This window comes from Mobula hypostoma, chromosome 1 (assembly GCF_963921235.1).
Source record: "Mobula hypostoma chromosome 1, sMobHyp1.1, whole genome shotgun sequence".
NCBI classification, from domain to species: domain Eukaryota; kingdom Metazoa; phylum Chordata; class Chondrichthyes; order Myliobatiformes; family Myliobatidae; genus Mobula; species Mobula hypostoma.
The window spans coordinates 57,145,996-57,173,861 of record NC_086097.1 but is presented as its reverse complement, the minus strand read 5'-3'; the positions used below and the strand labels follow the sequence as shown (position 1 = coordinate 57,173,861).

The 27,866-nt window shown below is 39.5% G+C and overlaps 1 protein-coding gene across 1 annotated transcript in view; it reads right to left on the bottom strand.

Annotated features, from left to right (window-relative positions):
• kiaa0586 (KIAA0586 ortholog) overlaps window positions 1-27,866 on the bottom strand; it is a 538,659-nt gene that overhangs the window by 488,400 nt on the left and 22,393 nt on the right. Inside the window, exons 4-6 of the mRNA XM_063049620.1 lie at window positions 18,860-18,926; window positions 14,833-15,010; window positions 10,458-10,694 (exon numbers count right to left, since the gene is read on the bottom strand). Coding sequence (XP_062905690.1) covers window positions 10,458-10,694; window positions 14,833-15,010; window positions 18,860-18,926 — 482 coding nt within the window. The remainder of the gene's footprint in view (window positions 1-10,457; window positions 10,695-14,832; window positions 15,011-18,859; window positions 18,927-27,866) is intronic.

Below are 27,866 nucleotides of genomic sequence, written 5' to 3'. Positions count from 1 at the left end.
CTGCTTGGGAAATAGTAAGAGAACCCAGAAAGCAGGAGCCGGGAGCAGGACGAGAGAAGGATATTAGAAAGAGACTGTCAGTTCTCCAAGGGCAGCCCTCACCTCCTCCAGAAGAGCCATAAGGTTTGGCTAACTTTAAAAGTGCTGATAAACTAAACGGAAGCAAAAATAGACGGTGATATACCTATCTCGAGAAATACGTGTTATAATGTGGATTTTATATTACTCAATTTTTTAAAATTCCTTTATTCATTCCTTTTTCTCCACCTAAATGAGAATATATACATGGGAGTAATATACAGGGAAATCATTTCTGTGTAATGGACATAGTTTTTTTGTTTACTTACTTTTATAGGTACTGCAGTGGGGCCCTCAACCCACAGGTAGGAGGGGCTATCCCCCACAGCTAAACTTTTCTTCCAGCCCAACCCAGGGTCATCTAGAGACCCAGCCTTGGAATCACACCTTCCTTATCTTTTTTTTATTATTCGTGTTTCTTGGCTCTTATTTGTTCAGGGAGTAGATCAATTAAGTTATATTCTGCAAATTTCAATGATAAATACACATGGCTAAGGACAAAGTAAAATTCATTTCTTTTAATGTCAATGGGCTGTTGAATCCAGTCAAGCACAGTAAAATTTTATCAAAAATGAAAAAAGAACAAGCACAAAAGAACAATGTAGTATACTTACAGGAAACTCACTTTTGTGATAATGAGCATGGAAAATTAAAGAGAATGGGCTTCACTAATTTGTTTTTCTCCTCATATAAATCAGGACATAGAAGAGGAGTTGCTATTCTCATCTCAAGTAAGCTAAATTTTGAAACAGTTTTCAAACTGGGAGATAAGGAGGGCAGATATATTCTGGTAAGGGGGAATATAGATGGAAATCCAGTTACTTTATTGAATATATACGCACCCCCAGGAAGTGATACTAGTTTCTTCCAGAAAATTACTAATATTATGGTAACGGAAACAGAAGGTCTCTTGATATGTGGGGGAGACTTAAATTTACAATTACAACCAAAGCTAGACTCTTCCAATAGGAAAACTTATGAAAAAAAGTCCTTACATAAGAAAGTTAACACTCTTTTTGAGGATGTTAGACTAATTGATATATGGAGGGACCTTTTCCCCAACAGAAGGGATTATACTCATTATTCTGCCCCTCCCCATTCCGTATATACAAGAATAGACTATTTCATAACATTTGGAAAAGATAGAGACAAAATAATCACCTGTGGAGTTGGGACAACAGATGTAAGTGACCATGCACCTATATATTTGTCTGTTGATTTTGATCTACAACCAAAGAATACTATTTGGAAACTAAATTCAAGTCTACTCAATGATCCCAATTTTAAGGAATAAATTAAAAAAGAAATTGGTCTTTACTTAGAATACAATGATAATGGAGAGGTTTCACCTCCCATTCTATCAGATACTCTGAAGGCTGTCTTAAGAGGGAAAATTATAGCGATATCTTCATATTAAAAAAAATGAAACATTAAAGGAATTACATTAAAACATTAGAGGGATTACAAAATAAGCTGAAGGAACTAGAAAAAAAAACACAAATTGAGCTTGGCACAGGATACACTAGAGGAAATTTAAAAATTAGAAATGAAATTAATAGTTTGGCTACACAAGAAATCAGAAAAAATTTAATGTTTCTGAAACAGAGACACTACGAAAGTGGATCTAAATCTATGAAAATACTGGCGTGGAAACTGGAAAAAAAAGATAAAAAATAAGCCAAGTGAAATTCAAGAAGCTTTTGAAATGTTTTACAAAACTCTATATTCCAAAGTTCCATGGGGAAGCACAACACAAATTGACACCTTCCTGAATTCTTTAGAATTACCCACTTTAAGCAAAGAACAAAATAGAACGATGACTGCTGACATAACTGAAGCTGAACTATAAACTGCAATTAGTAGGCTTAAATTAAGCAAGTCACCAGGATCAGATGGATATACGGCAAAGTGATATAAAGAGTTTAGAAGTGAGTTAATTCCTGTTTTACTCCCCACACTGAACTGGGCCCTAAGAAAGGTGCAAATGCCACCCAGCTGGAAGGAGGCGATAATCTCAGCTATACCGAAAGAAGGCAAGGATAAAATGGAATGTGGGTCATTTAGACCAATATCTGTTCTTAATGTGGATTATAGAATATTTACTTCCATCATGGCCAAACAATTAGAAGAGTTTCTACCCACACTGATACATAATGATCAGACAGGTTTTATACAACAACGCCAAACACAAGACAATATACGAAGAACACTTCATATTATAGATCATATTTTAAAAAATGAAATTGAAGCAATAGTGATAAACATGGACGCTGAAAAGGCATTTGATTTGATTAATTGGAATTTTCCTTACAGAGTTTTACATAGATTTGGTCTACACGACACAATTATTAAAACTATATAGGCACTATACGACAATCTTACTGCCAGGATTAAAATCAATCCATATTTATCTAATAGATTTACCCTAGAAAGGGGCACGAGACAAGGTTGTGCATGGTCACCGCTACTCTTCGCATTATATCTGGAACCATTAGCTCAATGCATCAGACAAAATGAAGACATCAGGGGAATTACTACTAAAGGGACAGAGCATAAATTGGCCTGTTAAGCAGATGACATTTTGATCTATCTAGGGCAACCAACATACTCTTTACCTAAATTGATGCAATCCTTTGAACAATATGGCCAATTATCAGGATACAAGATTAACATAGATAAAACCCAACTACTTTCATATAACTATAGCCCACCAAGAGAAATTGAAAGTAGATATCCTTGGGCATGGCAAACAGAGTCCGTCAAATATTTGGGCATCATTATGCCAAAAGATTTGGCAAGATTATCAGAATGCAATTATCAGCCTATATATAAAAAAATTAAAGAAGCTATAACAAGATGGAACCTAATTCCTTTTCTTGGTCTCAGTTCAAGGATTGAATCTATTAAAATGAATATACTGCCCAGACTACTATAATCTCTTTCAGACCCTACCAACAGAGATTAACCAAAATTAATTCAATGAATGGAACAAGATGCTATCAAGATATATATGGCAAGATAAAAGGCCTAGGGTTCATCTCAAAACTTTGCAATTAGCCAAGGAAAAGGGGGGATGGGGCCTACCTTCTCTCAGAGATTATTATTTTTCAGCACAGTTGAGAGGCTGTGATATGCTGGTGCAACCCATCATATGGTGCTCAATGGAAAAACATTGAGGAGAGGATACTTTCCATCCCCATACAGGCAATTTTGGCTGATAACAACCTACAAAGTTACATAAATAATATTGACAACCCGTGGGTGAAATGGACTCTTAAAATATGGAAAACTATTATAAAAGAATATAAACTAGAGAGAGACATTGCAATTCTTAAATAGTGTGCATATAACTCGGATTTTATGCCGAATGAACTGGATGCTAGATTTAAGGACTGGACAGCTAAAGGAATAACAGCTATTTGCAATATAATGAAAAAAGAAACACTTCAGTTTTGAAGTGCCCAAAGAGAAACACTTATTAGAAAAACAAGACTTTTACCGGTATTTACAGATGCAACAGTATGTTAATAGGATGGTTAAAAATGTAACTAAGGCGAGTACATGTCTGATAGAGCTACTTAGAAAAGCATATAATTCAGACAACGGTAGTAGAATAATTTCAAGCGTTTATAAGGGTTTGTCAAATCTTAAAACACATTTGACTTCATATATTAAAACAAAATGGGAGAAGAAAGGAGGGATAATAATATCTGAAGAAGACTGGAGGTATCAATGGAAGTGTACCAGTTCACAGAAATGGAGGGAGTTCAGGTGGAAAAACTTATTAAGATATTTTATTACACCCTGTCAGAAATCCTATTATAATAGTAACTCCCCTGCTTGTTTGAGAAATTGTGGAAATCAAAATGCAAACTATTATCATATTTTCTGGGAATGCCCCATTATCAAAGACTATTGGAGTAGGATACATAATGCCCTACCAGACATCTTTAAATGTGAAGTACCCTTAGAGAGTAAGACCATATATTTTGGGTATATACCTCAAGAATGGTTGAAAAGAGATAAATATTTAATGAATATACTGCTGGTGGCTGGTAAAAAGACCCTTACCAGGAAATGGTTATCTCAGGAGAGCCCAACTTTAAATGTATGGATGGAAATTACAATGGACATTTACAAAATGGAGAAGATAACAGCATCTGTTAATCTTAAATTGGAACAATTTTATTCATACTGGAAAAAATGGTTTAACTACATAACACCTCATAGGCCTGATTTTATTCTCACAAGTCAATGAATATGTTGTAAAAAAAAATCACTCCCTACTCTGTACATAATTTTCTTCTTTCAATTGTTCTTTCTTTCCTCTCCTTTCTATAAGTGATACCTCAGATAAATATTATGTGGAGATTTGTGACAAATATGGTTATATGATATATATGTACAGTATCTGAAACACATCTTATGGAAATGTTTGTTTGATGATGAACTTCAATAAAAAAATAAATAACAAAAAAAAAGAAAAATGATTTGATCTACTGAGATTTATTAGGAGTGTGTCTTTGGAGGTACATAGGTCAAAACCATGCACTTCACAGAATGTGCAACACAGCAACTTTGGTATTTCTCTTTGAGCTCTGGTTTTGTCTCAGACCCCAAAAGTTTTGCGTGCCGACAGGTTAACTGGCTACTGTAAAATTCTCCTGACAGACAGCACCTGAGGTTAGGATTGCATCCAAGAGTCTGATGCTATAAGGTAGTGACTCTACCAGCTGCATCATGGTGCCAGTGGTAATCAAGGAATAGCATTGAAGGTCTGTATCAAACCTGGGTCACTGGCATCTGGTCACTGAAACTCATCAACAACTCGGGGATCTCCACTGACCAGAAATTCAGCTGGACTATCTTCAGCATTTATAAGACATGATCAAAAGTAGGTTATCCTATACCTCTCAGCACCCATAAGCCTTTCCACCGCCTACAGTAAAATAGTAATAATCTAATATCCAATTGCTTATTCATTTGTATGCTAAGCCCTTGTTATTCATATATGTACTCTGATAAAAAAATTTTACTTTGAACTTCAAACTATTTGTGGATCTGAATATCAACAAGGTCGATCACATATTACTAGTGAGCCAAGTATGTAGATGAAACTTATGTCCAGCGAGGCCAAAACAAGCTGACCTTCCCCCAAGTGGCCCTCACCCCCAGTAACGCAAGCTAACTTATCAACCCCACACCATACGCTCATCCACAATGCTTTTGTTTCCCACATTCCAGTGGAAAGCGGCCAGAGCATGAGTGGGCCACTGAAGGAGTGGAGCTTTGAGGCTTTGACTCGAGAGATTCTGGCAGTTTTGGCAGTTGGTCTGTGCGATCAAGTCAATCAAGATTTGAATAGATCAGCAGAAAGCCGTTAATTAGACAATCAAGATTTGAATAGCTCAGACTCAGCAGAAAGCAGCTGATTGGGCAGTCAAGGTCAGGTGACCAAACATTTTGAAAAGCTCAAACAGATAAATAGAGGGGGAGCTCAAGCGAAGCGGCCAGAGCGTGAGTGGGGCTGTGAGGCTTTGACGAGAAGAGGCGGAGGACAAGCTAGCTCGCAGTTAGTTTTTACAATGTCTCCTGAGATGGTGATGTGCCTCTCATGTGAGATGTGGCAGTCTTCGGGGAACGCCCCTCTCCTGCAGAGTCACATCTGCCAGAAGTGCATACGGCTCTGTGATCTGGAAGATCGTGTAAGGAATCTGGAGCAGCAGCTGGATGACCTTCGACTCATAAGGGAGAATGAGGCAGTCATAGATGAGAGCTACAGGGAGGTAGTCACACCTAGGCTGTCAGAAGCAGGTCGTTGGGTGACAGTCAGAGGAGGAAAAAGCGAAGGTGAGCAGACAGGTAATGCAGAGCACCCCTGTAGCCATTCCCCTGAATAATAAGTTTACCATCCTGGATACTGTTGGCGGGGACGACCAACCAGATGTGAGCCACGGTGGCAGGGCCTCCGGCACTGAGTCTGACCCTGTGGTGCAGAGGAGTGGGACGGAGAAGAGGAGAGCTGTCGTCATTGGAGACTCTATAATCAGGGGAGCAGACAGGAGATTTTGTGGACGTGAGAAGGACATCCGCATGGTTTGTTGCCTCCTGGGTGCCAGGGTCCGGGATGTCTCTGACCGGGTGCACGACATCCTGGTACGAGAGGGAAAGCAACCAGAAGTCGTAATACATGTTGGGACCAATGACATAGGCAGGAAGAGGGATGAGTTTTGGGAATTAGGTAGAAGGCTGAAGAACAGGACCTCAAGGGTGACGTTCTCAGGATTGCTGCCAGTGCTACGTGACAGAGATGGTAAGAATTGGAGGAGATGGCAGTTGAATGCGTGGCTGAGGAGTTGGTGCAGGGAGCAGGGTTTTAGATTTTTAGATCATTGGGATCTCTTCTGGAGAAGGTGGAACCTGTACAGATTGGATGGGTTGCACCTGAACTCGAGGGGGAGCAATATCCTTGCAGGTGGGTTTGCTAGCATGGTTTGGGAGGGTTTAAACTAATTTGCGAGGGGGATGGGACCCAGAGCGATAGAGCGGTGAAAGAAGTGCATGGAGTAAAGCCAGATCTAACATACAGAGAGGGTTTGAGGAAAGAGAAGCAGAATAAACGGTGTAAAGACAGTAAGGTAGAAGGGCTGAAATGTGTGTACCTCAATGCAAGAAGCATCAGAAATAAAGGTGATGCACTGAGAGCTTGGATACATACACGGAATTATGACGTAGTGGCCATTACAGAGACTTGGCTAGCACCAGGGCAGGAATGGATTCTCAATATTCCTGGATTTCAGTGCTTTAAAAGGGATAGAGAGGGCGGAAAAAGGGGAGGAAGGGTGGCATTACTGGTCAGGGATACTATTACAGCTACAGAAAGGGTGGGTAATGTAGCAGGATCCTCTTTTGAGTCAATATGGGTGGAAGTCAGGAACAGGAAGGGAGCAGTTACTCTACTGGGGGTATTCTATAGGTCCCCTGGTAGCAGCAGAGATACAGAGGAGCAGATTGGGAGGCAGATTTTGGAAAGGTGCAAAAATAACAGGGTTGTTATCATGGGTGACTTTAACTTCCCTAATATTGATTGGCACCTGATTAGTTCCAAGGGTTTAGATGGGGCAGAATTTGTTAAGTGTGTCCAGGATGGATTCCTGTCACAGTATGTGGACAGGCCGACCAGGGGGAATGCCATACCAGATCTAGTACTAGGTAATAAACCGGGTCAGGTCACAGATCTCTCAGTGGGTGAGCATCTGCAGGACAGTGACCACCGCTCCCTGGCCTTTATAATTATCATGGAAAAGTATAGAATCAAAGAGGACAGGAAAATTTTTAATTGGGAAAGGGCAAGTTATGAGGCTATACGGCTAGAACTTGCGGGTGTGAATTGGGATGATGTTTTTGCAGGGAAATGTACTATGGAGATGTGGTCGATGTTTAGAGATCTCTTGCGGGATGTAAGGGATAAATTTGTCCCGGTGAGGAAGATAAAGAATGGTAGGATGAAGGAACCATGGGTGACAAGTGAGGTGGAAAATCTAGTCAGGTGGAAGAAGGCAGCATACATGAGGTTTAGGAAGCAAGGATCAGATGGGTCTATTGAGGAATATAGGGAAGCAAGAAAGGAACTTAAGAAGGGGCTGAGAAGAGCAAGAAGGGGGCATGAGAAGGCCTTGGCGAGTAGGGTAAAGGAAAACCCCAAGGCATTCTTCAGTTATGTGAAGAAAAAAAGGATGACAGGAGTGAAGGTAGGACTGATTAGAGATAAAGGTGGGAAGATGTGCCTGGAGGCTGTGGAAGTGAGCGAGGTCCTCAATGAATACTTCTCTTCGGTATTCACCAATGAGAGGGAACTTGATGACGGTGAGGACAATATGAGTGAGGTTGATGTTCTGGAGCATGTTGATATTAAGGGAGAGGAGGTGTTGGAGTTGTTAAAATACATTAGGACAGATAAGTCACCGGGACCTGACGGAATATTCCCCAGGCTGCTCCACGAGGTGAGAGAAGAGATTGCTGAGCCTCTGGCTAGGATCTTTATGTCCTCGTTGTCCATGGGAATGGTACTGGAGGATTGGAGGGAGGCGTGTGTTGTTCCTTTGTTCAAAAAAGGTAGTAGGGATAGTCCAGGTAATTATAGACCAGTGAGCCTTACGTCTGTGGTGGGAAAGCTGTTGGAAAAGATTCTTAGATAGGATCTGTAGGCATTTAGAGAATCATGGTCTGATCAGGGACAGTCAGCATGGCTTTGTGAAGGGCAGATCGTGTCTAACAAGCCTGATAGAGTTCTTTGAGGAGGTGACCAGGCATATAGATGAGGGTAGTGCAGTGGATATGATCTATATGGATTTTAGTAAGGCATTTGACAAGGTTCCACATGGTAGGCTTATTCAGAAAGTTAGAAGGCATGGGATCCAAGGAAGTTTGGCCAGGTGGATTCAGAATTGGCTTGCCTGCAGAAGGCAGAGGGTGGTGGTGGAGGGAGTACATTCAGATTGGAGGATTGTGACTAGTGGTGTCCCACAAGGATCTGATCTGAGACCTCTACTTTTCGTGATTTTTATTAACGACCTAGATGTGGGGGTAGAAGGGTGGGTTGGCAAGTTTGCAGACGACACAAAGGTTGGTGGTGTTGTAGATAGTGTTGAGGATTGTCGAAGATTGCAGAGGGACATTGATGGGATGAAGAAGTGGGCTGAGAAGTGGCAGATGGAGTTCAACCCGGAGAAGTGTGAGGTGGTACACTTTGGAAGGACAAACTCCAAGGCAGAGTACAAAGTAAATGGCAGGATATTTGGTAGTGTGGAGGAGCAGAGGGATCTCAGGGTACATGTCCACAGATCCCTGAAAGTTGCCTCACAGGTGGATAGGGTACTTAAGAAAGCTTATGGGGTGTTAGCTTTCATAAGTCGAGGGATAGAGTTTAAGAGTCGCGATGTAATGATGCAGCTCTATAAAACTCTGGTTAGGCCACACTTGGAGTACCGTGTCCAGTTCTGGTCACCTCACTATAGGAAGGTTGTGGAAGCATTGGAAAGGGTACAGAGGAGATTTACCAGGATGCTGCCTGGTTTAGAAAGTATGCATTATGATCAGAGATTAAGGGAGCTAGGGCTTTACTCTTTGGAGAGAAGGAGGATGAGAGGAGACATGATAGAGGTGTACAAGATAATAAGAGGAATAGATAGAGTGGATAGCCAGCGCCTCTTCCCCAGGGCACCACTGCTCAGTTGAAGAGGACATGGCTTTAAGGTAAGGGGTGGGAAGTTCAAGGGGGATATTAGAGGAAGGTTTTTTACTCAGAGAGTGGTTGGTGCGTGGAATGCACTGCTTGAGTCAGTGGTGGAGGCAGATACACTAGTGAAGTTTAAGAGACTGCTAGACAGGTATATGGAGGAATTTAAGGTGGGGGCTTATATGGGAGGCAGGGTTTGAGGGTCGGCACAACATTGTGGGCCAAAGGGCCTGTACTGTGCTGTACTATTCTATATGTTCTATATACATTCCCTCCAAACTCTCAGGGTCTCAGTTTTCCAATCCCTTTAAATTCACTGGAAACAAATCACTGTACAACAAAGTAAAATTTAAATTGGAAAATCCAATATAAATTAGAAGAACATCATATACACCATTTGAATGGCTTAATGGCATGAATAATGTATTCTCCAATTTTGGGTACCACACACCCTGGTGTTCTCTTTTCACACAAAGTTACCTAACCACCTAGTTTTCTTGTTCCTTTGTTCCCCTCTCCCATCTGTCTTCTCACTCCATTCCACCTAACTATCAACTAACTATCCTCACCTATCAGTATCTATCCCATCCACCCTTCCACTTACTGCTATGTGCTGGCAATCTTTCCTCTTTCCACTCAGTCCTGACACAGTGTCAAAGTGTCAATTTACATCCTTTGCCTCAACAGATGCTGCAACTCACGAGTCTGATGCCATACTCTCCACTTGTCTGGATGAAAGCAGCTCCAATTTCAAGAAGCTCAACAGCACCCAAGAAAGAAATTATACATTTAAGTGGCAGCTCATTAACCACCCTAAATCACTCACATCCTTAGTGGCACAGGATACAAAATGCTCCACAGGAACACCACCAGGTTACAGCAACCCTTACCTCTCAAATCAGGACAATAACCAGATTGGAATACCTACCTGCAGTTTCCATTCAAGTCAAACATTTTTCTTATTTTGAAATATATGACTTGTCCTTCAGTGTTACAGGGTTCAAATCCTAGATCTTACATTCACCAAACTAGTTTTAAAGTAGCAGCTCACCATCACCTTCCCAAGATTAATCAGAGATAGGTAATAAATACTCTCCTTGCCATCAATGCCCAAACCATGGAAAATGAATTTAAAAAATACCTGAAGTTCTAGCTGATGTTCTTGAATTTTTTCCAGATGGCTCAGTCGTTGATTTAAAAGCATGCTTAACTGCGCCTCCAATTCCCTGATTCTTTCTGTATGCTTCTTGGACTTTGGATCCTGAGTTGAAGCCTTTGCTTGCTCTTCAGCAATCTGTTTTACTTGTTGATCCATTTCCTGGAGTTTAGTCACCAACTCATTCACAGTAGCAATCTTAGCTCCAAGGTCACTCTGAGCCTATATTTAATACATTTCAATTAACTACAAAGACCTAACACAATTCTCAAAAATTTAATTGTGCAGATCAAACAAACCATGATATTCAATACTATATCAAATGATGGACTCATGACATCAGTCAAATAATTTCCATGGTATTTGGTTATGTTTGAGGTTTGTACTTTATTTTTAGGATTGGGATTTATGGTGAAAGTCTGCATTTTGAAACATTCCTAACTCCACTAAGGTGATGCTATTGAGTCCAAGTCTCCGGTTCTGCAATCAGCATAGTAAATGAATGATCAATATGAGATTTCAAGCAAACCCCAGAATTAATTTGCATTATTTTTAATCAGAGAGGAGGAAGAAGAATCTACTTTAACAAGGTTGGAGTCTTTGCCAGTACAGTGCAGTATAAAATAAATCCAAGTATTACAGCTCCTTGTCATGTTTTGGGAGCAGCAAACTTATAGAAGGCTCTGAATGGAGACATTGGTCTCTGAGAAACAGAACAGATGTGTGACAGCAAGGAGTCAACAAGTCTAGCCATCTGGAGTACTTATTTATCCAAAGAGCTTGCCTGCACAATAACTTCCTAAAATAGAGACATCTTACGGATGAATTTTATCCTCGAGAGCTTTTGGGAATATTGATAGTAGCAGTTGTTTGTTTATACATGACATACAGTAGGTATGGATTGTGTATGGCTCCTTTCACATAAGAAAGCAGGTGCTGGGAAGTTTAAAAACTTACTTATTCATTTGAAAATGTGCTATAATTTTTTTTACATTTTAATAGTTAAATTCAGGTGATACAAGTAACGGTTCCTTAACCTGGTGGTGTGAGTCTTGAGGCTCTTGCACCTTCTTCCTGATGGCAGCAGTGAGAAGAAAGTGTGTCTCTGATGATGGATGCTACTTTCCTGTGACAGCATTTCAAAAAGATGTGCTCAGTGGTTGGAAGGGCATTTCCCACAATGGACTGGACTATATCCATTACTTCTTGTACAATTTTTCATTCAAGGCTGTTTCCATACCAAGCTGTTATGCAGCTAGTCAATGTACTCTGCACTACACATCTAAAATAGTTGATCAGATAAGGGAAATATTTTACCTTAAAAATGCCCTTCACCATATACAGAATAACTAAATTCAGGACAAGAACTTCAGTCAGCATACAGTTATACAATAAGACACTATGTCAGCAAGGGTAAACTGGTCATTCACCAGTAGAAATATTGACAACTGGACCACTGATATACAAACTGCTCTCAAGAAAGTGCAACAGCCAATTAATTGGACTTGTGTCTCAACAGTTCATTGGAGCAGTGAGCCGTAGGAGAGTTCTGAATATATAAAGTGAAATTCCAATAAGCTAGCACTCTCGAGACTTGAGTGGGACAGACTTAACAGATTTCTCCCACTACTCAACTATTATCCCTACACACTTTGTTAGACGTTACACAGTAATATCATAAATTTTCCACAGGCATCATTACTGATGAGTCAGATGCTGAATTGTTGGGATTTTCAAAAACTTAAGATGACACATTATTTTCAGATTGGAGGTCGTGATCAGTGGTGTGCTGCATCCCCTTAAATGACGTAATTTGGGATGTTAAACTAAAGCTTGGCAGACATAGTGAACGACAGGGCCCTGGTGGGTGTTGCAGAGAAGAGAGACCTGGGTACAAGTACATAGTCCTCTGAAAGTGGCAATACAATTAGACAGGGCGGTGAAGAATGTGCATGGCTTTCATGCCTTCAATTATCAGGACAGTAAGTACAAGACTTGGGACATCATGTTACGGACATACAAAGTGTTTATAAGATTGCATTTGGAGTACTGTGAGCAGGTCTAACAGCCATACAGGAAGAATGCTATTAAACTAGAGAAGGTAGAAAATGTAAGGATGATGCTGGGAATTTAGGGTTTAAGATAAAAAGAGAGACAGGATAGGCTGCGACAGTTTTCCTTGGAATGAGAGGTTTACAAAATCAGGATGGTCAGTCTTTTTCCAAGGGCAGGGAAGTCAAACACTAGAGAGCATAAGTTTCAGGTGAGAGGGGAAAGAGCTAAAAAGGTGTTGAAGGACAAATTTTCCAGAGATTGTGGAGGTAAGTGGAATGAGCTGCAAAAGAATGTCATTGAAGTGGGTACAATTACAACAGTTGAAAGACATTTAGACAAACACTAGTTCAAATTTCGTTTGCAAGTGTAGAAGGAGAATAATAGATTACTGTTATATTTAAGGATAGTCTAATTTTAAAAGGCAGTGTGAGTTTTATTTGCATGAATAATCATGCTTCCTCTAACCCAGCTGCAATCATATCAACTAATAAGTAAGCTATCTTAAAGGAAATAAAATTTCTCTCCTCAAAAGACATCATCCATTGTTTATCCATATGTCACATTTCATCTAAACCTGAACATACACCTAATAATCCATTCTCAAATTTTAAAAAAATCTTTTCTGACAAGTCACACCTTTCTGACCCCTTCACAAATTAGGATAAGGGACTCTCCATTTTTTTGTACTTGGAGTTCTTTTTATACATTTTGCTTTTCTTTTTTTTTAAATGTTTCCTCAACAAGTCAAGCTTGCTTAGAATTCCCTGTGAACTTAAAGTTACATCTTTCTCACTTATACACTTCGTGCCAATTCCAGGTACATAACATCAAGACCAGTTACTTGCTGTTACCACAAAGTTACTGATATTGAATTTGCTTACTTACCTTCCTTGGTAATTAGTATTGTAAACCATTGCTTTTCTCTATTCCTATCAAAACTATAGTGTATGTTCATAACATCACTTTATAAAAATCCACCACTGACTTCTGTTTCTTTTCAACTCAATTACTCAAAGATTTGAAATTTACCAAAGAAAACAATTCTTCAAACCCAAAAGTGTTCTAATTGCTTAAGGTGACTAAACTGCCCAAAGCTTAGAATTTCTCTGCCAAGTTATTTTGTATTTGTTCACTCCATTCTTTAGACAGATTTTACTGCTCCCCATATGTTGGAAAGATAACACCTGTCAATGCCATTCTATAATCATCCGCTAAAGTTAAGAGCAGCTTGAGCAAGTGAAAATACAAAAACTCAGTATTTTGGGAATTATTGATAAGGATCAAGTTCTACCATTTAATCTCAGCAGAATTATTCACTAGAGTCATTATGCAATTAAACCTTAATAAGGATAAAGCATTTAGCAAAAGAAGTCAATGTCTAGCAAGACAAGAATTTTATCAGAAATGTTGTCAACCAACTTTCATCATATTGTATATTTAATGATTCAGTTTGAATATGAAATATGAAAATTACAGTAAGAACTCAACTAGCCACTGTCCTTTCCTACCAGCATCCACCTTCTTCAGCCATTTATTACATCCACCTATCACCTCCCAGCTTCTTACATCATTCCTTGTCTCGCCCATTCCTCCATCATTCCCAGTCTCCACCATTCCTCATCTAATGGGTAATTTCTAAAGTAAGGACATGTTCAGCACAACTTAGTGAGCCGAAGGGCCTGTATTGTGCTGTAGGTTTACTATGTTTCTATGTTTAATCTGTCGATCATCTTTCTCACTTATCACCCGCCCAGCTCTTGCGCCACCCCTTTCCTCCATCTTGTTATACTAGCTACCTCCCCTCCTTCTCCCCAGACCAATCTATTGGCCTGACCTGAAGCGTCATCTGTCCATTTCCCTCCACAGATACTGCCTGTCACGCTGAGTTCCTTCAGCATTTTTGTGTGTTACTCCAGATTTCCAGCATTTGCAGCCTCTTGAGAACTCAACTATGATTCTATACGCAAATCAACCTGCTCCTGGGTTATGATTAATAACAGTGGCCAATTTGTTTCTTTATTTCTATGAAAATAGCAGTATTAAAAACCTTACAATGACTTTTGCAAAAACATTCTAAAGCTCATATTGGCTGAACAATGGAATTAACCATTGCTAAAGTAATAAGGTACTAAGTTGCCATTATACCCTGGGGTCTCGGCCCAAAACATCGACTGTACTCTTTGCTATTGATGCTGCATGGCCTGCTGAGTTCCTCCAGCATTTTGTGTGTGTTGCTTGGATTTCCAGCATTTGCAGATTTTCTCTTATTTACCATTATAAATGTATCATCTAAAGATTCACCAACCTTAATCAGAGGGGCAGTTGCAGCAATGGCTGCGGCAGTGGCAGCTGCTGTCGTAATGGAATTGGAGTTACAGTTGATCTCTCTAGCACCCTGTATAAATGACTTTGTGTCTTCAAAAGAAGGCTTCTGCAGAAGCTGTACTTTAATGTTTTTTCCTTTGGGGTTACTCTGCCGTTTTCTGTGTAAATGAGGGAAAACAGAAACAACCTTGACATATAACTTGTTACTTTTTAAATCTAATGTTATATCTATTTATAATGTCTATTTTATGGTGAGTGAAAGAGAGATAAGTGATGGAAATGCTTCTGCGGTGTTTTTAAGCATTATATTTACATAGGTATACTGTATATTAATACAAAGCTAGCTGAGGTTACTTTAAAACAGCAACATGCATAACTTACCAAAAGGGATACCACTGTCTTTTCGAACAAGCAAATGCAAAAGAAATGGAAGTTTATGGTTGCAGTCTGTACAGCATGGTTACCAATAATATCAAGGAGAGATCTCACTGAAACCAATCAAATATGAAAGGCCTGAGTGGGTGCAGAGAGGGTGCTTCCATTAGTAGGAGAGCCTAGGATGTGAGAGCACAGCCCAAGAATAAAGACATATCCTTTTAAAACTAAGATGAGGAATTGTTTCAGATACAGGGTGGTGACATTGTGGAATTTGTTTCTGCAGAATGCTGCAGAGGCCAAGTCATTGGGTGCATTTCTGATTCTTAATTGGTAAGGGGTTTAAGGATTATGAGGTGAAGGCAGAAGAATAGGATTGGAAAAAAATCAGGCATAGTTGAATGGCAGAGCCAAATAGTCAAATTCTGCTCCTATATCTAATGGACAAGCAGGAGGATTAACAGTTAGATCTGAGATAATTAGCATAGATTTGGAATTAAGATCAATAATGCACAAATTCCACTTGCGGGATTTCAACACTGAAGTAAATAATTTAAGATCAGCTGAAAAAGGTCTTATTAAGGAAAAAGTATCTATTGCAGAAGTTTTGTTTAAAGAATTGTTTTAACTTGTAGCATCCATTGTAGACTAGGCATGCTTCAAAATTTTCTTCTACAAGTTTTAAAGGTAAATTAATATGACAATACAAATCACTAATTGGCAGTTTATTAATATGTTTCACAAGTTGCAGTTATCAAGTAAAGATTATATGTTTTAGCAACTGAAGGTCAAAATGCCCAGATTTCTAGGATTGAGTGAAATCTGTGAATTGAATTACTTTTAAGAAAATTTAAATTTTCCAATTAATTGATTTTAATCAGTTATTCTACCAAAATAATGGCATACTTTATTACAGACCTATAATTTTCCAAAACTGAAATTTTTTAACATAATTTCCAACGCTTCCAAAAATCTTTTGTTTTTCATTACCATTTCAACTGAGGAAACATGACAACTTTATTTAGACTTACAGCATAGTAATAGGCCCTTCTGGTCCAATGAGCCTGTGCCATTCAAGTATACTCATGTAACCAATTAACCTAACCCATGCATCTTTGGAATATGGGAAGAAACTGGAGCATCCGGAGGAAACTCACACGGTCATGGGGAGAAGTACAAACTCCTTACAGACAACAGGGGAATCGAACCAGAATCACTAATGCTGTAAAGCGTTACTCAAAACTCCATGTTACCATGCATCCATATATTGCATACCACCCTACAAACTAAAATCATGAATAAAACTACAGTTTAAAATTTTGATATAGTTTACTCAAAATTTAAATTTCAAGGTTTACTTCATGAGATGATTTCATAACTGGATCACCGAATTTTTTAAGAAAGTATTTTTTAATTTAGTATCAGAGCTGTAATGATTGTACCTGAATGGCAGTGGAATCTTGAAGGCCAATTTGCTCATTCCTGTTCCTATTCTAGTTAAGTTAAAAGTATAACTTAGGCAACAACTATAACTAATTTGTGCCACTGCATTGATTACACATAATATATTTCACTTTGTGTAATAAATTGTCAGCTTGACATTAACATAGACCAACTGTACAAATGCTTTTGCCTTTCCCTAAGCATTGCTTTATTAATTAATAGATGGTAAGACACCTCTTCAGGTTAAAACGCTGAATGAAAGGATATTGCTCTAAGAAGCTGCATTATTACACACTTAGCTTTTCCACAATGCCCCAACACTGGACTTCTCAGTTGCAGGAAATATCCATTAGAACCAATGCTGTTAAACTCCTCTAAGAGATCACCGAAATAAGACTATCAGCTTCTTAACCAAATGAATGCAAAATTCATTGCAAGGACACAGTTTATCAATCAAGAAGCATAAATAATATTTAAATTTATTACAAAGAATCCAAAAAATGCTTTAGATATAAAGAGAATTAAAAGAAATTATGTGAGCAAAACAGAAATTCTGCAATGTGTTTTAATTTTTAAATATTAATTTTACTGAGAAAAGATTCATGCCTGTCAAATTAAATCCAATATCTCCAAGCCTACCTGGCATAACCACCCCTCTCTTATTTTTCCAACATTCTACATTGATAATGCCTTTTAGTACTATCAGAATCACTCTTCCAATCCATCACAGAAAATACATGACTGGTCATTTTAGCTCCTCCCCTCTTAGTACCCGTGATCCCAAACTATCAATGCAAGAGAAGTAAAATTTACTTGCACTCCTTTCAGTTAGTACACTATATCCACTACTCATAATATTGTCTTCTGCACACTGGGAAGTACAAGCACAGATAAGGTGACTGCTGTTGTTACTGTGATCAAAATCACTGGAGAGGCACTGAAGGAATCTTTAATCACCAGGCATTCTTGTGAAGACACTCATGCTAGAGTCTCACAAACTCATAGTACATTACATTTAATACCTTTAAGATCAAACAGAACAAGTAACTGATACAATGTAATTTCAATAATTACAATAACATCGTTTACTTCAATATTTTGGGTTAACAATGCTTCCTTTGAATTACATATCAACCTCTAATGTTCAAACACCCATGCTAGAACAAAGATATTCTAAAAACAGATGAAGACAGACAGCCAGATACCAGAGTACACAATACATCAGCTATTGATTGGAACTATTGATTGTTCCAACAGCTATTGATTGTTTGATATGCTAAGTGACATCATCAGCCTGGTTTGCCAGCTTGAACAAGTCACAATGGTACAAATAACTTAGCCCATGTTGCCTGGCTTGATGCACGGTCAATTATAATAACCTCCCATTGTCTTAATGTTTGGCTGATGCATATGCAAACATCTCATGGTCACCATTTTGCAAACCATCTGTCTTAGCCTGTGGGCAACCTGTGCTCCACCGACAGAGCAAAGGCATACTTTTAACTTCAATTTACTGCTTGCAATTTACAATCCACATTAAGAAATGAAGCTGTGGTTCTTGTTTAAATTAATTGCTGCCGATACTCACTCAACTCAAGAATACTCCCTAACAACTGCTTTGTAGAACACTTCCATTGTCAGAGACATCATCTTTCAGAGGAGATATTAAACTAAGACCTTTAACTGCTCTATTACATAGATGTTTCAGAATCCACAGCACTACTCCAAGTAAGGGCTGTGATATTTATTCCTTAAATCATCAATAAAACTAAATAAAATTATCTGGATATTGTTGTTCAGTGAGCTTGCTATACACAAATTAGCAGCACCATTTTTCATGGATTAATTTTAAAGTGGTTCGAAAATTATTTGGAACATTGAGATCCTCAAAAATCTTACCTAATGCAAGTTTTTGCATCAATGGAGATGAACTTTGAATCAATTAGGACACTAGTTTAAAGTAGGCCTGCTGGTATACTGAGGTAGCACATAAATAGCATATTAAAAGCGATTAAATTTTAAGAAACAACTCTTACACTGTTCACAGAAATTACATTATTGAACAGGAATTTAAGTAAAGATATGCTGCATTCACCAGCAACTTTTATGTGTGTTACCACATTCTATGTTGCTCCTTTCACCCTAAAAAAATTGGATGGGCTGTTAAAAATGATCACTTTGTAACTTACCGCTGAACAATAGCTTTCATTGCTTCGTTTTGTCCTCCTGTGTAGTGGGAGATCAAAATATCATTTCCTGAAAGGTATACAAATTCACTTTATACCTCTTGCAACTACCACAGCAAATAGCAAAAAAATTTTATTCTTCAACATATGTCATTGATAATTCATGTACTGCCAACCAAAAGGTTTGCAAAAAAGAAAATCAAAATATTGTAATTACAACTAATGAAATTTACAACAGCAATCTATGCTCTGATTTGTTTCCTTCAGTCTACAACACAACTACTGTCTTGTAAAAACATTATATGCAGGTAAAATTATAAACAAGTAATTTGGATGACGCAATGATGCTTGGCTTCATCAACGACGACGATGAGTCAGAGTACACCGAGGAAGTGGAGAGGAAGCAGGACTGGTATGAGAAAAACAACCAAAATCTGAATGTGGAGAAGACCAAGGAAATGATTGTGCACTTTCAGAAGGTTCAGATGAACCACCCCACCTCTGCAAATACATGGCTCCTCCATAGAGAGAGTCAAGTGCACTAAATTTCTGGGAGTTCACATCATGGACGACCTCACCTGGTCCTTCAATATCACCTTTCTGAATAAGAAGGCACAGCAACACCTCCATTTCCTGAGGATATTAAGGCAAGTGAGGCTTCCCTCCCCTCTATCTTAAATGAATTCTACAGGTGCACCATTGAGAGTGTCCTGACAAGTTCTACCTCCATCTGGTATGACAGCAGCAGAGCATCAGACCGTTAGTCCCTACAAAGGACTGTAAATATGGCCAAGAGGATCATTGGGGTCTCCCTACCACCCAACAGGGATATTTACCAGGAACACTGCGTACAGAGGGCACTGAGCATTATTAAGGATCCCACCCATTCATCCAGCATTCTCTTTGGCATTCTACCATCAGGCCGGAGACTCCGATGCACAAACACAAGAACAGTCAGGATGAGAAACAACTTCTTCCCTCAGGCCACTGGGCTTTCGAACTTCCTGCAACATTGCATTCGAAGTGTCACCAGATAATTTGTACTGTACCCTACAATACTTAATGTATGCACTTTACTATGTTTATCTACCAGCAATTCATTTGTAAATTTAATTTTTAAGTTATTGTGCATTATATGTACTACTGTGCTTTACACTTTGGTCCAGAGAAATGTTGTCTCGTTTGGTGGTGTACATGTATATAGTTAAATGACAATAAACTTGACTAGAGATTTGATTCTTCATAGAAGTGGCCTAACCATCTTCAGCTGCTTCTTCAATGTGCCTTCTTCCAATGTATATGCAAGAATAGATATAGTTGATGATCATGCAAAGTTAATTTCCATTTACAACTCTTCAGCAAATTAAAAACCATACAATATTCAGGCATGGGCTGATAAATGCAAAGTGTATTCCACAAACAAAAAAAAGGCAATGACCAATTCCAGCAGGTTATATTTTAATTACCTGTCTTTGATAATCAATGGCATTACCATTATCAAGAGGCCCACCATCAACACCCTGGGTTTACCAACAAATATAAACACAATCACCCACCTGGATAACTCATAAAAACTATGGCAAAAACTGGGTAGCTTGCAGTAAATGACCTATCTCATGATAGCCCAAAACCCTTTCACTACCTACAAGCAGCATGTCAACAGAATGACAGAATACTCTCCACTGGCTTGGACAACCACAGTTCCAACAACAATCAAGAGTGTGCTTGACAGGCTCCTACCTGCCAGACTAAACATTTATTCCCTTTCTCACCAGTACACTATGGCTTTAGTATATGTAATTTGCCAAATTATATATTACATAATTTGAGTGCATTTGTTCACATGGGATACTCCATCTGTATCTGCCTAGCCCATTAAACCTGGGGACAGCACCACTTCGAGGTTCCTCTCCAAGTAATACACATTCTAACGTGTGGGAAAAAAATGTCCATGTATGTCAAAATCAATAGCTTACTGCCATCCTCAGGAATACAAGTGCTGGGCAACAAACGCCTTGCCTGCAAATGGCAAATTAGAAAACTGAACAGAACATAGAACGGTAGAGCACAGTACAGGCCCTTCGGCTCATAATGTTGTGCCGACCATTTTAACCTACTCCAAGATCAATTTAGCCATTTTCTCCCACATAGCCTTCCATTTTTCTATCATCCATGTGCCTATCCAACAGCCTCCTAAATGTCCTGGCAGTGCATTCCATAAACTTACTTATGGGTCCTCCGTTGGTCAGGGTCAACCATAGCATCTTCGCTGTCTATGTGATACACAAGACAATGCACAAGGCAGGCCACTACGATCTGGAGAGCCAGCTGATGCCCATGCAGCAGGCTCCCCCTCACCACACAGCTGACGAATCCAAAGGAAGAGCAGAGACTGATATAGTTTGGCACCACCGGCGTTGCAGTCCTCAACATAGGACTCTCTTAGGGACTCCAGCTCAGAATTTTTCCTTAGGGTTTACTCCCAAAGCCTTCCCCATGAGTGGGTATAGCCGCAAGGCAGCGGAGCTTTGAGATCAGAGTTTTCTTTCTCTTAGGTGAGCTGCCAACCACAGCTGAAAAGCCCCATCTGGCTGAAGTAACTGGTTTTAAGGCACCTTTTCCTCTTCTTCTATCAGTAGAAATGGTTCCATTGGACTTGGTAGCTAAAGCCACACATGAAGGCCAGGGGCTGGACTTAGCTGTCAAAGTGCAAAGTTTAAATTAAGCACATACAGTATACTATATACAACCTTGAGATTCATCTCCTTCCAGGCAGCCACAAAACAAAGAAACCTAATAGAAACCATTGAAAAGACCATCAAACAGCCAATGTGTAGAAAAAAAACAAATCGTATAAATCAATAAAAATGAGCAAATAACATTCAGAACGGAAGTTCATGATAGTGAGTCCACATCCACGAAGCCAGTCATCATTGCAGCTGACCCAGGAGCCCGTTAGTTGCAGCCCAGGCTTCAATTCCGCACAGAGTAAACCTCATGGAGCAGTGAGCTGAACACCGGGCCTGTCCCTCGCCTTGGGCCCTGACAGCTTCACTGCTGCACATTCAAGACTTCAATTCACACTACAAAAATGCCAGGTGGTTCAAAAGCTCAACTCTGAAAGGGAAGTTACAGGCTATTGATTGCAGTGATCGTATCTGAGGAAAAAGTCTGATTAATACAGTAACTTATACTTTTGTTTGTTACCAGCAAGTCATCACTGTGCTTTACCAGCACCATCTTAAACCAGAAGTTAGGAAAGAGTCTATTTGAGATGCACACCATTGGGAGCATTTAGTAGGTAGTGGAGCTTATCCCCACTACTTCCCCTGACTATGACAATCTTAAGGAACCATATAAAGGTGCTAGCTGTCCTCTCTATCTATGCCTCTCACCATCTTATATACTTCTGTCTAGTTGTCTCTCATCCTCCCTTGCTGCAATGACAAAAGCCCTAACGTGCTCAATCTTTCCTCATAAGACATGCTCTCTAATCCAGGCAATATCCTAATACATCTCCTCTGCACCCTTTCTAAATATTCCAAAGCCTTCCTATAACGAGGTAACCAGAACTGAACACATACTCCAAGTGTACTCTAACAAGAGATTCACAGAGCTGCAACATTACCTCGTGATTCTTGAACTCACCCCGCCCCCAACTAATGAAGGCCAACATACCACTTACCTTCTTAACCTTCCTAACAACTTGCATGGCAACTTTGAGAAATCTATGGACTTGAACCTCAAGAAACCTCTGCTCTGTTCCTCCACAGTGTTAAAAATCCTATCATTAACCTTGTACTCTGCCTTCGTTAGATCTTAATAACTTCACATTTTCCAAGACTGAAATCCATCTGCCTTTTCTCAACCCAGCTCTCCATCCTATCAATGTCCTGTTGCAACCTATGACAACCTTCTACTCTATGTACAACACTACCAACCTTCTCATCATCTGCCAACTTATCAACATACCATTCCACTTCCTCATCCAAGTCATTTATAAAAAATCACAAGGAGCAGTGGTCCCAGGACAGATCCCTGCAGAACACCAGTAGTTACGGTCCTCCAAGCAGAATACACTCCATCTACTACCACACTCTGCCTTCTGTGAGCAAGCTAATTCTGAGTCCACACAACGAAGTTTCACTGGATTATTTGCCCCCAGACCTCTGAATAAGACTACCAAAAGGAAACTGCTTGAACGCCATAATAAAATCTATACATACTACATCCACTGCTCTACCTTAATTAATTTAGTCACTTTCTCAGAAAAGTCCATCAGGCTCATGAGGTCTGACTTGCCCCTCTTAAAGCAACACTGAATATCTCTAATCAGACAATGCTTCTCCAAGTGCTTGTAAATTGTATCTCTTTCTCCAAGACTCACTGGTCTATAATTCCCAGGATTATCCCTATTATCTTTCTTGAAAAAAAGGAATAACATTTGCCATCCTCCAATCTTCTGCTACTAATCCAGTGAGTAGTGAAGAAGCAAAGATCATCATCAACTTCCAAGCAATCTTTTCCCTCTTCACTAGTAACCTAGGATATATTCCATCCTGCCTCAGGGACTCATCCATCCTAATATTTTTCAAAAGTTCCAAATCATCCTCTTCCTTAACCACAACATGTTCCAGCATATTAGCCCGTTCTGTACTGACCTCACATATGTCAAGATCTCTCTCACTGATGAATACTGAAGCAAAATATTCATTAAAGACCTCCCTGACTCCCTCCAACTCCAGGCATATTTCCTCCTTTATCTCTGATCAGTCTTACAGTCTTCATTCAGTTCTTTACATGTGTAAAACACCTTGGGGTTTCCTTAATTCTATTGGCCAAGGCCTTCTTATGTCCGCTTCTAGCTCTCCTAAGTCCAAGCTCTTTCCTGGCTAACTTTTAACTATGAAGAGTCCTGACTAAACCTCAAGTATGTTCCTTCTTCTATCCTTCTTCCATGGTTCCTTCACTTATGGTTCCATGCCTGAATGGGACAGACCTACTCAGAACCCCATGTAAGCACTTCCTAAACAACATGCACATTTCTATTGTACATTTTTCAGAGACATCTGTTCCCAATTTACACTTCCAAGTTACAGTTTAATAGCATAATTAGTCTTCCCCCCAAATTAACACTTTTCCATACTGTCTGCACCTACCCCTATCCAAGGCTATGCTAAAAGCTAAGGAGCTATGATCACTATCTCTGAAACGCTCATCCACAGAGGGTGCTGGCATCTCACCAGGTTTTTTACTACTGCTCGATCCAGTATGGCCTCTTCTCTCATCAGCCTGTCCACATATTGTGTGTCAGGAATCCTATTTGGACACATCTAACAAATTCTGCCCCATCTCATACTGAAGAGGTTCCAATCAATATTAAGGTAGTTGAAGTCTCCTATGACAACAACCATTATTTTCACATCTTTCTAAATTCTACCTACTGATCTGCTCTTCACTGTCCCTGTTGCTACTGGGAGGCCTATAGAAAACTCCCAACCGAGTAATTGCTCCCTTCCTGTTTCCGACTTCCACCCATATTGAGTCAGTAAATCATCCCTCCACGAGGTCCTTCTTTTCTGCAGCTTTGATACTATACTTGATTAGCAATGCCACTCTCACACCTCTTTTACATCTCTCCCTATCGCTTTTGAAACATCTGAGACCCCAGAACATTCCTGCTCTTGTGACATCAAAGTCTCCACAATGGCCACAACATCATAGTTCCATGTACTGATCCACCTTCTAAGTTCATCACCTTTGTTCCTGATACTTCTCGGATTAAAGTAAATATATTTCAACCCATCCGAGTGCAATTGTACCCTAACCACTGCCTATCCTTCCTCACAGTCTCTCTACAGATTGTACCTACCTTTAAACCAGCTCTTCTCCTACCACTCTGGTTCTCGTCCCCCTGGCAAATTACTTTAAACCTTGCAGATGATACTAAGATAGGTGGAGTTGTGGATAATGAAGTAGGTTTTCAAAGCTTGCAGAGAGATTTAGGCCAGCTAGAAGAGTGGGCTGAAAGATGGCAGATGGGGTTTAATGCTGATAAATGTGAGGTGCTACATTTTGGTAGGACTAATCAAAGTAGGACATACATGGTAAATGGTAGGGCATTGAAGAATGCAGTAGAACAGAGGGATCTAGGAATAATGGTGCATAGTTCCCTGAAGTTGGAATCTCATGTGGATAGGGTGGTGAAGAAAGCTTTTGGTATGCTGGCCTTTATAAATCAGAGCATTGAGTATAGGAGTTGGGATGTAATGTTGAAATTGTATAAGGCATTGGTAAGGCCAAATTTGGAGTATTGTGTACAGTTCTGGTCACCAAATTATAGGAAAGATGTCAACAAAATAGAGAGAGTACAGAGGAGATTTACTAGAATGTTAGCTGGGTTTCATCAGCTAAGTTACAGAGAAAGGTTGAACAAATTGGGTCTTTATTCTTTGGAGCGTAGAAGGTTGAGGGGGGACTTGATAGAGGTATTTAAAATTATGAGGGGGATAGATAGAGTTGGCGTGGATAGGCTTTTTCCATTGAGAGTGGGGGAGATTCAAACAAGAGGACATGAGTTGAGAGTTAAAGGGCAAAAGTTTAGGAGTAACATGAGGGGAAACTTCTTTACTCAAAGAGTGGTAGCTGTGTGGAATGAGCTTCCAGCAGAAGTGGTTGAGGCAGGTCCGATGTTGTAGTTTAAAGTTAAATTGGATAGTTATATGGACAGGAAAGGAATGGAGGGTTATGGGCTTGGTGCAGGTCGGTGGGACTAGGTGAGAGTAACAGTTCGGCACAGACTAGAAGGGCCGAGATGGCCTGTTTCCCTGCTGTAATTGTTATATGGTTATTTGCTGAGTTCCTCCTACATTTTGTGTGTGTGTGTGTAGCCCTAACATATCAAGTCTTTCTTCAATCCTACAGTTTTTTTGTCCTGTAAAACCCTCTTAAATCACCTCTGCGTCTTCTCCAGTGCAAACACATCTTTCCTACCATGGTGTTTCTAGAAATCATTGCAGTATTCAAGCTGTGTCATGTGCAGCATAAGTTCCCTGTTCCTGTTCTTAGCCATTCTGAAGAAAGGAGAGCATCATAAGGGCATTTTAACCACCTATTGACCTGTCCTGCTACCTTTAAGGATCTATGGGCATACATTCCAAAGTTTCTTTGTTTTCAATTGTTATTTGGTTATTCAATTTGTATTTGGTCTGAGTTTAGCCTCATCATGGCAGTAGAATTCTCCAACTTCCGGTAAATCCCTCCCGCTCCCTTCCCTTATCCCTATTTCACTCTGTCCCCTCCCCCAGCTGCCTATCACCTCCCTCATGGTTCCGCCTCCTTCTACTACCCATTGTGTTTTCCCCTATTCCTTCTTCACCTTTCCTGCCTATCACCTCCCTGCTTCCCTTTTACCACCCCTTTATCTCTCCCCTCACTGGTTTTTCACCTGGAACCTACCAGCCTTCTCCTTCCCACCCTCCCCCCACCTTCCTTATAGGGCCTCTGTCCCTTCCCTCTTCAGTCCTGACGAAGGGTTCCGGCCAGAAACGTTGACTAATCGTTTCCACGGATGCTGCCCGACCTGCTGAGTTCCTCCAGCATGTTGTGAGTGTTGCTTTGACCCCAGCATCTGCAAAGTATTTTGTGTTAATGAAATAAATCTTCTTTTCACTCAGAGGACTACAACTCATGGTCTCAAAGAGTAGTTGACAGTCATATTTAATGGCTGTAGATCAAATGGATGGAAACTAAATATTCTGAAGCAGTAGAGAAATTTAGGGATCCACGTATATAAATGAATGTAAACTGTGCACATATGCACAAGAATTCCCAAAGGCTGAGGGAATATTAACCTTTTTCTCATGGAATTTTCAGTGCAGAAGGATAAAATTTATATCACAGGCTTACAGTATAAATAGTCTGAGTCTTTGCCACAGTCTTAAGAACACTGGACTGAGTTCAGAGGATCTCTCTCTAGGAAATATTTACTGACATTATAGGAAACAGAACATTTATTCACCAGATTACAATAGGGCAAAAAATGGATTCAAACAGGCAGGCTGAAAAGACCTTGCAAATATTTGCTTCAGAGTAAAAGATGACAGGTCTAATTAACCTCTTCGAAAGGGATGAATGATTTGAAAGGATATAATGGATGAGTGAGTTCAAAACATTGAAGCATAAACTTAAAATTAAAACTAGGCTCTTCACATGCAAGTGTAAGGTTGGAACACTGATTACCTAAATGCTGTTGCAGGTAGGTACATAGAAAAATTCAAAACTACTTGCCAATTTTTAAATGGCAAGTATTAAGGATCAAGAAATCATTAGGTTTCATTAGGGTGGAGTAAATGAAGATGTCACAGATGAAAACAATATAATTTAATGTGAGGTTTGCAAGATCTAATTGCATTCCTGTTTCAGCTTTTAAAATCAATCAAATATTGCAACACCAATAATACCATATCTTTAGTAAAAATAACACACACAATAGCAGTAGTGAATGTTATTAACTACCTTATTCCTGGGATATTGAATTTCCTGTGGACTAAGGAAGAGTAATCATAGCAAATCATGGCAAGCAAACTCAACTGCAGCTGAAGGGTAAAGTGGGTCATACAGACTTTATGGAAGAATAGGTGGGGAAAGAGAAAGCAAAAGCTAGGGGAGTATGAGATGACCAGGGGAGCAAAAGCTGGAAGGAAAAAAAGAGACAGATATACAGAAAGACATCCTATATGCTTCACTTGACATGTACCCTGAATCTTAGTAATAACCCAAAGCTTTAGTTACTAATAAAACAATATTTTATCATTTTATGTACTTGCATTGACGTTTCTTTAGGAGCTTATGTGTTCCCACCATAATTTGAGTTCAGGAGAGCAGCCAGAATTTTTACATTGAGACTAAAGGTACAGACTTTTGCAATTTATGCATTGTCACTTAACACAACTTTGTCTGGAATGTAATTCCTTGGTGAATCAATCAATATCTGCTTGGTAAAATACGT